Source organism: Patella vulgata, chromosome 2 (assembly GCF_932274485.2).
Source record: "Patella vulgata chromosome 2, xgPatVulg1.2, whole genome shotgun sequence".
NCBI classification, from domain to species: domain Eukaryota; kingdom Metazoa; phylum Mollusca; class Gastropoda; family Patellidae; genus Patella; species Patella vulgata.
Genome location: NC_065880.2, coordinates 15211739 through 15224132, shown reverse-complemented (window position 1 = coordinate 15224132; position 12394 = coordinate 15211739). Strand labels below are relative to the sequence as shown.

Genomic DNA, 12394 nt, shown 5'->3' with positions numbered 1-12394 from the left:
GGAGGTGATTATCGAAAAATATACATTATCCACGTCAATGTGACAGACAGCCCATATCAAATTTAAAGATAGGTTGCCAGGCAACGAAACATACGCCCACAGCAACTAAATCGTCCGGGCAGTCAACAAGGGTTGTCGCATATTTTTACTTTTTTCGGTAATGAAACATTTATAATAGACTAAAATCTGATTAAGAGCAACAACTCACGAAGTAATTATCAGAAAACTATTAGAATTTGTTTGGTTTTTATAAAGTTCTGCCCCATGCTAACGTTTTGTATGCAAAGCTTTTAATATCATGGATTTTAACTGTTTAAGTCATAAAAATTCATTGAAAATCAATATACTTGTTCGTCTCAAGATCTTAAACTCTGTGTATCAATCTGAAGTCAATCAGATTATAACTTTAGCCTTTAGAGCATCACAAGATTTTGCAAAGTGATCAAGGGCCATAACTTTGGAGGTAATTATCGGAAATCGTTGAAAATCAATAGGAATCTTCGTCTCATGACCTCAAACACTGTGTATAAATTTAAACTCAAACAGATATTAACTTTAGCCTCTAGAGCATCCACAAGATTCTTTGAAGTGATCAAGGGCCATAACTCTGGCAGTAATTATCGGAAATCGCTGAAAATCAATAGGCTTCTTCGTCTCATAACCTTAAACACTGTGTATAAATTGAAAGTCAATCGGATATTAACTTTGGCCTCTAGAGCATCCACAAGATTTTTCAAAGTGATCAAGGGCCATAACTCTGGCAGCAAATATTGGAAATCGCTGAAAATCAATAGGCTTCTTCGTCTCATGACCTTAAACACTGTGTATAAATTTAAAGTCAATCGAATATTAACTTTCGCTTCTAGAGCATCCACAGGATTTTTTGAAGTGATCAAGGGCCATAACTCTGGCAGTAATTATCAGAAATCGTTGAAAATCAATAGGAATCTTCGTCTCATGACCTCAAACACTGTGTATAAATTTAAACTCAATCGGATATTAACTTTAGCCTCTAGAGCATACACAAGATTCTTTGAAGTGATCAAGGGCCATAACTCTGGCAGTAATTATCGGAAATCGCTGAAAATCAATAGGCTTCTTCGTCTCATGACTTTAAACACTGTGTATAAATTTAAAGTCAATCAGATATTAACTTTAGCCTCTAGAGCGTCCACAAGCAATTGTGGATGCCGGACTGACGGACCAACGGACGGACGGACGGGGGCGACGACAATATACGACCACATTTCAATGTGGGCGTATAAAAACAATACATAGATTATTGTAGACTCATTACAGCAAGCAAGAAATGTGATCCACGGGCGGACAGGGGTTAGGGCAATATATGAGGACATTAACCCAGGTTAACAAGGTGGACATTACTATTTTCTCTCTGGGGACACCATATCATTAGATATCTCAACTCATGTCTAGTTGACTAGCAAATCTATTTAGTTATTCTAGTAATCTAATAGAGTGGGGTGGTTCTTGTGATTATTGTCGACTGATATACCGCCAATATCGATTGTACAATCGAACAAAAGGGTAGTATCCGTTTCTTCTTTTCAAATTTAAAGACTAGTTGATGACGCTAATCAATAAAACTCTGGTCTTTAAATTGGTTGCCTGCTTTCCATCTCAGAATTTGATTTTGTTTCACATAGGGTTTGAGGGAAAAGAATACATCCAAACAAGTAAAGTGTTTGTTATCCCACTCTTTCATTAGATAATAGTATTGCTCTAGAAAGAAAGGTTAAAAAGCTCAAGGACCACCAGTTTGAATCAGCTGACATTGGAGTACAAATTCTTTTTATGGTAATAAAACCTGTCTAAAGATCTGTCATATTGTTTTGAAGATATGCAAATTTTTCTACGCCCACGTTTTAATGTCGTACACTACTGTCAACCCTGCCGGTTCGTCATCAACTTTTCTTGTTAGCACAATAAAGGCTAATGATTTTCCACAAGTTTCGGTAACTTCCACAATTATTCTCCTTTCCCATGAAATCATGTTAGCAGTTTATAGCTACAATTATTAATCAACCCTTTTGAAACATATATTGGTTGCCTGTCCTATTAAAAGACAGAACTCTATTGATTTTCAACCACATGAAATGCTGGTTGTTTTTTTTGTTGTTTTTTTTTTTAAGTTTTAAGCTCATCTTGGACGACGGGTATGTGTATGTTTCATTGCCTGGAAATCTATGTTTATAATCTATGGGAATTTGTTCACCAATTTTCCCATTTATTTGTGTCTGAATAAGACACTCATGTGGTCAGTGACATCTTTCCGGAAATTGACAAGTAAGACTATTGGTTATATATTAGCTATTAATCTTCATAATACGGGGCTCTTTGCACGAGTAGGCCTACTATAGTAGCTAGATGAATACACTGATCGGTTGTTTATAGTATCAGGCCAAATATATCAAGATAACAAATTGTAATCTAATTTTAATTACATTGGGCATATACCCCAGTTATCCAAAAACCTGCAGCTGTCTAGGCTAGTGTTCAAATCTTTTTAAACATACATTATGCAACAGCTAAATCTGTCTATTGCAGGTCTTTCTTTGGGCCTGAAATGTTATCTAAATTATTAATTAGACATTAATTAACCTATCCAGACCATACTCAACTCTAGATGGCATCGCTAGCCTGCGATCTTTAGTGGATTATGAGCCGATTTACTGCATAACTTTCCTTCACTGTTTATAACTGTTTATCGTACTGACTTTAGTAATGATGATCAAGGCTAGCCGGAAATTTCAACCGCTTAGTTCTCGGTTCATAGTGGATCAATTTGAATGAAATTTTCAGCAAATTGCCTTTACATTATTTAGTTTTTAACTATTATAGTGAGAACTGCCTACTCATTATCGAATCTCCCATAATGTATCTTTAATTAAACCCAAACAATTCGATTAGAAGTCTCTTTGGAAAAGTGTCAGTGATTACCCTAATATATGAATATATCATGGGATGAATAAATGGGGTTAACGTCCTACTTTTCTGAAGAATATAATCTCGAACGGCTTTATTTTTAGTTATTACATAGCCTTATTCTAAGTACTAGATGTGTAAGTGTCCTACCTGTTGCGTAAATTATCCATTAAATCCTATTTTACTTGTCCAAAGGGTTCAAAAATATTCTTAAATCCAAGTCACATTTGAAAAGCTTTACTCAGGCTTTTCAAATCATTTAGTTGAATTTTTCCAATTTTTTAAATTAGGTGTGTTAAGATGAAATTTGTATCATCAATTAATTGGAATATTGTAAATTACATGTACTTAGATGGCTTGGTTTCTAGGTTTTATTTTCTTACCAGTGGCAGCAAAGACCTTATTATAGTAATTTGCAGGCCTATTTTTCAGTTAGCAGCCTACCGGTACTTAAATCAATTATACGTCATCCACCACTATAACTGCGATTGGCTCCCGTGGACATGATAAAAGTTGGTAACATGTATGTATGTTAATGATAACCGTGTGTGCGTCCGGCCACTGACTACACCAGCCGTAATTGTAGGCTATAATGTTATATTTCTGAAGACATAGCTGAGAAAATATACCAAATAATACATGACTAATAGAAACCCATGAAATTAAATGGGGTTTAACATCCTACTTTTTAAATACACAAGAAACAAAGCGATTGTTTTATGGATAAAAGTATCTCTTGCAGCAAAAATTCTCATACTTCCGGTCTCAAAGGTACAATGTTAGTTACATAACAAGGTCACGCAAATAAAAAGAAAATATTCCCGAACGCTCGAAATAGACAGTACGAGATATTGTTTAGTGCGTGACCCTAACTAGTATGGCGTTTAATAACGAAAACAAATCAAAATTTACAGTTAGGAAAAAAATGTATTAATTTATTCAGATCACGCCACATCTTAATCTGGAATTGGCGCCATACCTCTGGTTATTCTTATATTCAAACAGCGCGTGAGACAACACTATATGCCGCGTGTATAGATACTATGGATGCATAGTAACGCAAAGTATCTGATAGACACCCAAATACCATAATATATCTTCGCCACTGAACATCTTGGGAATCCGATATACTCTGAAATCGATACAAATATACATCCCAAAGTCAGTCGTTTGAATTATAGAAACGATTCTATTATGATCTAGCATCTTATTCGACCCCGACGATTTTAATACATGACCTTCGTCGATTGCCCGGAGTGAAAGTCTTGTATCGGATAACAATGCTATAAATCTAACCCAGCTGATATCAAAAAAAAAGGCCGTCAGTATGTCGGTTATAAAGAATATAAGATTTATTGAACGAGGCACCCAGTTCTTGCCATCATTTTTATACAACTCATATTACACATTACACATTAAAACGGAAACAAAAGCGAAGAGAATACGACCTATTAGCGATAAGAACAGGGCCCTGTTTCACGAAATTTTAACTTAGGATAAAATCCAAATTTTAAAAGTAGATACTTCAGTTTTGATTGGCCAAGCACTAAAATCAATCTAATATCATCCAATCAAATTACTAAAATTTGGATTTTATCTTAGTTAAAATTTCGTGAAATAGGTCCCAGATTTCATAACGGGAATTTAAAACGCTACAGTGTTCGGATGAGAGAGAGAGAGAGAGAGAGAGAGAGAGAGAGAGGTGGGGGTTTAACGTCACTCGACACAAACTAGGTCATTTCGGGACTAAATGGTTTAATTTTATTTCAATAATTCGCTTGCGCGTAGGGGTCTTTAGCATTGGGAGGAAACCGGAGGACCCGGAAAAAACCCAACCGGGGATTCGAAACCACGCCAGTTGACTCAATGACAGGCCTTATGATACAGCACGCACGTGTTAACCATTCGGCAATCCAACCCCCCTAGTGTTCGGATGGTTTCGGGGCTTATTTTAAGATTTTATTGACGAAGCAAGGTTTCCGGAGACAGAGGATCTTTGATGGGTATTTCCTCTCTTGGGTTCCGGTACAAAATTTCAAAACGTGACTCACGATTTCCTAGACATAACTTGTTAGGTTCAATTTAACTTCTTCCTTCACCTTTATCAGCTCTACTATGTCAGAATAAACTTTCTGAAATCGTGACCAATTAGTCGTGACCAAAACAAGGGCTCACCAGAAGTGAAATAAAAACTTCCTGAATTATCACCAGGCTTACACTAAACAAACGGTTGCCATACACGATACGCTGAGATTTTGTAAGAGATGGACAGGGAACAGTGAAAATCGATATAATAGGGTCACCCTCTCATTGTCCTAGTATCTTATATAGAATATGAACCCGTAGCTTATATCGCGTTTACAAGCTTTTTGGAAAAGTTTGGTAACTCGAAAACGGAAGGCCACGAACGCTGAATATCGATGGGGTTTGTCGTCTCATGACCCCAATGTTTCAAAATAAATTTGAAAAATAAAAACACGGTTAAAACGATATAGCCTCTATCGCTTCTTCAAGGTTTTCGAGGGGGCATGACCCCGGAACAGAAGGTCGCGGAATGATGTTTATCGATAGGATTCGTGCTCCACTGTTCCCAATTTATCACACTAGATAAAGCTCACAAACTTTGTCCACTTAATTTGTGCAGTATGTAAGGCCATAACCAAAGCAAAAATTGAGGCCTAAATTAATGTGAAACTGTGGCCGTATAAAAATTTACATAATTGACAGTTTTGTATTTATAGCCGCGTATCGGTATCATTGGCAGTAAGAATACGTCTAAAAGCAAACGAGCGTTGACTGTAACCTGCAGCTGAATACTTGCGTCATCAACAGCTTTATCTTGAGACACAAAACACGAAATTAAAACGAAATCAAACGCAGTGACTGATGATCACAATGATTGCTAATGCACACTTGCTAAATTCCCTCATGCAATCTCTTCAGATTCACAAGGATAGATACCATCTTTTCAAAGCTCAGATTTTAGATTCTCGAAGCATGGATTTTTCATTTCGAGGCACGGCAAATTAAAATAGGCCCTGGATTGTTCGTTCATCACCTTGAAAACTCCACAATCTGGAGTTTTACGTTTGAAAATGTGAATTTTACCCCGGGGGGGGGGGGGGGCATAATCCGACATTTGGATCTGAGAAGCCGAATATAGGGCTACTGAGTGTTCTCTTAATAATTCATTGTTTATTTATTGATGGTTTGTATCGAAATCCTTAATCGATCTATACGAAAGGGTTGCCTGACAAACCTCCATCTTATCTGTTCTATTACAGGCTACAATTATAATAATTGTTGGTTACACGATTTTCTCATTATGGTCTTCTGAGATTGACTTAAATAGAAACAGTACAACGATTTTAGTACGCAGGTCATTAAATGCTGCTAATTGAAACCCAAGAAAATATATCTTTGTTCATTTTCGATCATTATGTAGGTGTTGTTTTTTTTTTCATGTCGGTTTGCGAGATCTGGGGCCTGTTTCACGAAATTTTAACTAAGATAAAATCCAAATTTTAGTAATTTGATTGGATAATATTAGATTGATTTTAGTGCTTAGCCAATCAAAATTGAAGTATCTACGAAAATTAGATTTTATCTTAGTTAAAATTTCGAGAAGCAGGGCCCAGGCCGGTTCAGGACGTTATTTCCACACGGACAAATTTATCCATCTGGGTTAGGGTTTGGCCCCCATGCTACAAGTACTTTAGTTGCCACGTTCTTTTTGATGCAATAATTTTGCTTGTATATATAGCATTGTATCCACCTCGCATTACAAGAAAAATGTTTAACTTTGATAAAAGCAGGACTCTCTACAGATCATGGTAAGCCACAGATCTTTTCCACGCAGTCGACCGTTGCGGGTGTTAACAGAAGGTCGTGAGCCAAATAGTTGACGAGTGGAGACCGCGGTGGCTCAGTAAGACACTCACTAACCAAGAGCTCTCTCGACATTTGTCAATGGTGCAGCACGGGCAAAGCCCAGTTTAACCGGAGCGGGGCCCTAGGCCTGACTAGAATAGCGGGGCCCCTAACGCGACGAAAGATTATTTCATATCCTTTTTGAATGGCACGCATGCGTAACGGTCTGTAATACAAGAATAATTACATAATATCTGATCACATACGAAATCTATTCAGTTCCGAATGGCATACAATACGCGGAAATGGCATATAACTTCACAGAGAAGGTTGAGGGATAGCTCAGTCTCCGCCCTCGCGCCGCTAGATCGATTACCGTGAAATTTTCTGGAATTTGATTATTTTTTTCTCTCTTTTTGCCATGAACCGCGGGGTCCCCTAAACTGCGGGGCCCTAGGCCTCTGGGCCCATGCCTAAGCTGCACGGGGTCCTGTGACTAGTTGTTCGGATTGTACGTAGGTGTAAAAGAACCACTAACAGTTGCAATTCGAAATAATAGTCCACCGTAGCGCCACTGACTGGGCAAACTGTCCCTCATAGCCCGTTTTCATTATCCCGGTTGGTGCAGAAAAGTAGGACGTGAAACTCCATTTCATTTCTTTTCTGTTGACCAATAAGCACTGGACGGTTCTGTAAAATGAAATTTAGATTCAGGCCGTATGCCCTTTCTTCATTAGCCCCATTTCATTTCAGTTGACAAACTAGCACTGAAATCTGGATACCATCTATTTTTTTTTCCAATAATATATATAAGTTTGAATTTTAATACTGGAATTACCAAATTGGCGATTTCTGTAAATGTCAATCCTGACTAGAACTACTAATCTCCCAACTATTTGAAACAATATGAGACTAAAGACGGTGATTACGTAAAATCTCCTCTTAGTTTCACAATAGTGGCTCTACCGAAGGCCATATTGACGATTTGATGAGTGCAAATTGTTTTGGCTTTGATCAATTTGTAGAGTAATCCCTTTTTTCATGCATTCATTTTCCTTAAGGGCAACACTTCTAATTTTCGCGCGATTCTTGCTTGGGAGCCACTGACTGAGTTGGTAGACAATAATTGCCAATGATAGCGTATAATGTATAAAGTAGTATGATGACGACTATTATCTCCGTAGTAAAGACATATTACAGCTTGTTCAATATCAAACTTGACAGACCGTTCGCCACATTTACGTCCATTTAGCCATAACCTCACATCATAGTCCAAGTGACAGCGTTTTCAAATGTCAACACACTATATATAAATAACAACTCTGGGCCCTGTTTCTCGAAATCTTAACTAAAGATAAAATCCAAATTTTAGTGGATACTTCAATTTTGATTAGCTAAGCACTAAAATCAACCTAATATTATCCAATTAAATTACTAAAATTTGGATTTTATCTTAGTTAAAATTTCGTGAAACAGGCCCCAGGTGATGAAACTGCCGTCGTTTTGGAGGGGGTTTGACGAGTTAAATTTGAAATTGATTGGAAGAAAAGTAAATAAATTAAATGCACTTCAATCATATTAAATTCAAAAGCAATGAAACCTTAACCACGAACTAAATTAAATGTTAATCAAAATAGCCATATTGAAATTTTAAACCGCCAAATTTGTTAAATTGGCTGGCAACCAAAGTGGCGTTTGCATACAATAAGCCACTTAACTGGTCTAGCTTAACTTGTCAGTTTCTAAATTAATATGTGTATTTAACAATTAGTACCGTATGGTTAAAGAACATATTTTAACACCGTGTGGTTCAAGGAGTATTTTAAAATATCGTATGGTTAAAGAACAATACCGTGTGGTTAAAGAACAATACCGTATGGTTAAAGAACAATATCGTATGGTTAAAGGCTGATTCATAACCATTTTGATATATTTATTTTTTGCGATATCTTGTTTCTAATCTTGTAGCCTAAACAGTTTATGATATCTTTACTTATTATCGTTCGGTACCCCATTTTTGCTCTCTATGTTGGACCCCTTTCCCAAAATGTAAACTTAGTTCGGACGAACATAATGTTGACTGATATGTAACAATCCTCATTATATAATTTCTATTCACATGAATTACTTTTGATCCAAGAACAATATTTATTGATTTTATTTCGTTATCAAATATGACATATATAAAATACTTCTTTTTTCCTGTAACGCCCCGAGACTCGTGCTAAAATTAATAAACTGGAAAATTTTTGAAGTGTGTTTTTTTTATTATCATGGGGGTGCCATTGAAACAAAAAAAATACTGAAATGTACCTAATATAATATAATCTGAATACAGGACGAGTATATTGATTTGTTGAAAAATGAAATGAAATGGGGTTTAACGTCTTACTCTTCTGCACCTAACCTGGGCTAATTGAAGACGGGCATACGCCATACAGTGTGCTATGAGGGAAATATCGAATTCCAACTTCCAAGGGATCTTTTACGTGCACGCCAAAGTGTACACGGGTCCTCGGTTTTTCGTCCCATCCGAACGACTAGGCAGCTGTCCTTGTCAGGCCCTCTGTTCTGCATCACTGACAAGGGGAAACCACGCCGGAAAATCGAGATGAACTTTCTCGGCCAATGCAGGGATCGAACACCCGACCTCCAGGCTAGCGAGCCAGCGCCTTACCCACTTAGCCACGTGATCCCCTGATTTGTTGACAAAGGTTTATATTTCAATAATAATTCTGCGGTTAAACGTTTCGGAACATTTGGTCGGTCACTGATTTGGTTTCACTTTATATAACCCCAACCACGTTGGTTTTCTCCGGGTCCTCCGGTTTCCTCCCACTGCTAAAGACCCATATGCGCAAGCGAATTGTTGAAATAAAATTAAACCACATGTTAGTCCCGAAATGACCTAGTTTGTGTCGAGTAGACGTTAAACTCTCTCTCTCTCTCTCTCTCTTCTCTCTCTCTCGCCCCTCTCTCTCATCCGAACACTGTAGCGTTTAAAACTCGCATACAGCCGCCCCAAACAAACGTTTCTCATGTGAATGAATTACCTGATAAGAACCACAGACCTTTTATTATATTAGAACGTCCATGTAAGGGCAAAGGTTGATTTTGCTTATAGAATTCTGTCAAGACTAGAAATATAGGGGGTTTTTTTAGCATGAAGGTACAAGATTAAGATAAATTGTATACGGTGTCGGTCAATCTGATTAAAATACAGATCTTTATTTCGTTTCGTTTTTTTATACTTTCGATGGCCTACACTATATGAAGAAACGAAAAAGGATCTGGGTGTCGGCAAGTGCCGTATCTCTTGGATACACACATTTCTAATAAAATTCTAGCCAGTACTTCAACATCTAAAATGGCTTATATTATAAAGACGTACAGAAATCCTGTCTGAATTTTTATTTATCTATGGTTTTAGACAAACTACACACCAAGAGAAAATAAAACATATAATTATCTTAACTTAAAGATGGGTTCCCAGAAAAGTATTTATCGGGTGGTATATTATTATATGGAAAGTAGAGATATCCAATCTAACTAGAAAAATACTGGATTCCCGGAAAAAAACACTCATGGAGCGTATACAAGACAAAAATGTAAGGGTTCCCCTAATCGACAGCCCGACGATTGGGAATTTCTGCACGCGTGATGTCAAAGGTCACACGCGAATATTGACCGCTTGATGTACAAGTTGATAAACTTTATGAAGAGTTAGACGTACAACACTTTCTGACATAAAAATGACCGAAAAAGACGCGGGTAGTGGATAATCCGAGAATTTAATTAGGATTCGATATTTGTAATAAATAGTAAGCGATTAAAGACAACATCGTCTTATGTATGCAATGAATTCTCCTCTGACTTCCAAGAGAGGTAAGTCACGTGACGTAAACATGACCTGGTTTGATCGCTTTTTTCTAGTAGGGCATTCCTTCGCAATTACAATGTTTGAGAAGGATCTGAAGCAAAATTATGACAAATTAATTAATTTGAATATGTTTTTAGTCCATATTTTCCATTAAATCACCCAGTTTGTACGCGGGAATGTATCTTTAACACAATTAATTGTTATGGAAATAATCACTGGTTTTATTCTACAAACACGACGTTTCGACAAAAATCCACTAATCGTTATCAAGCATATTGATCGTAATGCCACTTAAAGATTATAATATAAGTGTCTTACCTGTTCAACGACAATAATCCTAAAATCTAATTCTTGTCTTTGCAATACTGGAAGTAAATGTGACAATAATACTGTTAAATGGGCTAATCTATCCCTGTACGGTATAATAATCGCCACTCGATAACGAGCAACACAATTTTTAGGACGCCATACACCTCCTGGTAGAACTTCCGAGTTGTTTTTCAATATTTCGTCTAAATCAACATATTCTTCTGTAAGGTTTATTTTGGCCAAAACATTTCCTTCTGTAAAAAATATAAAAAGACATTGTATACTTCAGGTGATAAACATTTTAAGGGGTCCGTTGATAAAAGTGGGTGTCTGTATGCAAATCAAACGATATGTATAAAATTTTCAGATCAAAATATTAAGGAAATCGGATGTGATCACTAGATCTGTTTAACGGCGGTTACGGTGCTCTTTTAAAGAATTTCACAGCAGCATACAGTTTTGTCCACATTCGCATACCATGGCTTGGTACTTGAAGTTTCGTAGACGTTCTGTTACCCCACATCTTCATCTTACTGAAACCTTATGATTCCGACTTTCTGACCTTCAATGGGAGTTGTCATCCCGAATTGATGCTAGACTGCTTCTTCCTACCTGTTATTGGGCAATTTCCGGCTTTTTATACGCCCACATTTTTATGTGGACGTATATTGTCCTCAACCCTGTCCGTAAAGCCGGACGTCCGTCAGTCCACAATTTGTTTGTGGACACTCTACAGGTCACAATTGTTATCCGATTTTGAGGAAACTTGAAATATAGGTTTATCTCCCAATTAAAGATCTCGGTTCCTTTCGATATTGGCATGTATCGGATCGTAACTCCATGGATTATGGCCCCTGATTGTACGTAATATCACGTTTTTAGTCTGTGGACATCCTAGAGGTTACAATGTTTATTTTATCCGATTTAGATGAAACATGAAATATATGTTTATAACCCAACTATTTCGGTTCCTGCAACCATAATGAAGGTTGAGTTCGAATTTCACGAAAATCGAAACGAAACTACCCGACTAAATGGCCGCTCCATGTACGCAAATTGTGTAAAAGTATGTAATATGAAGGTTGTAGACCTCCTAGGTCACGTCCCAATCTTTGTCCGATTTTGATGAATCTTAATATGTATCTTTATATCCCAAAAACCTCAGTCCCTTTCCATATTCGCCCATTTCAGACCATAACTTTTTGGATTATTGCCCCTGATTGTATGAAAAATCACGGTTTTTTTTAGCTTGTTCTCTATCTACATGTATCTCTTGCAAAATGTGGGCGTATCTTGCCTAGCAACCGCTGTTTTCCTCTTTGGTTTGTATATTCCCAACGCGCCGGTGGCCCCTTTTAGGACTGCGTGATCTATTCGTGTAAACGAGGTCCC

General features: G+C 37.1%; 1 protein-coding gene across 1 annotated transcript in view; it reads right to left on the bottom strand.

Moving 5' to 3' along the window:
* Positions 1–12394, bottom strand: part of LOC126810542 (beta-1,4-N-acetylgalactosaminyltransferase bre-4) — a 72826-nt gene that overhangs the window by 48072 nt on the left and 12360 nt on the right. Inside the window, exon 2 of the mRNA XM_050535671.2 lies at positions 11012–11256. Coding sequence (XP_050391628.2) covers positions 11012–11256 — 245 coding nt within the window. The remainder of the gene's footprint in view (positions 1–11011; positions 11257–12394) is intronic.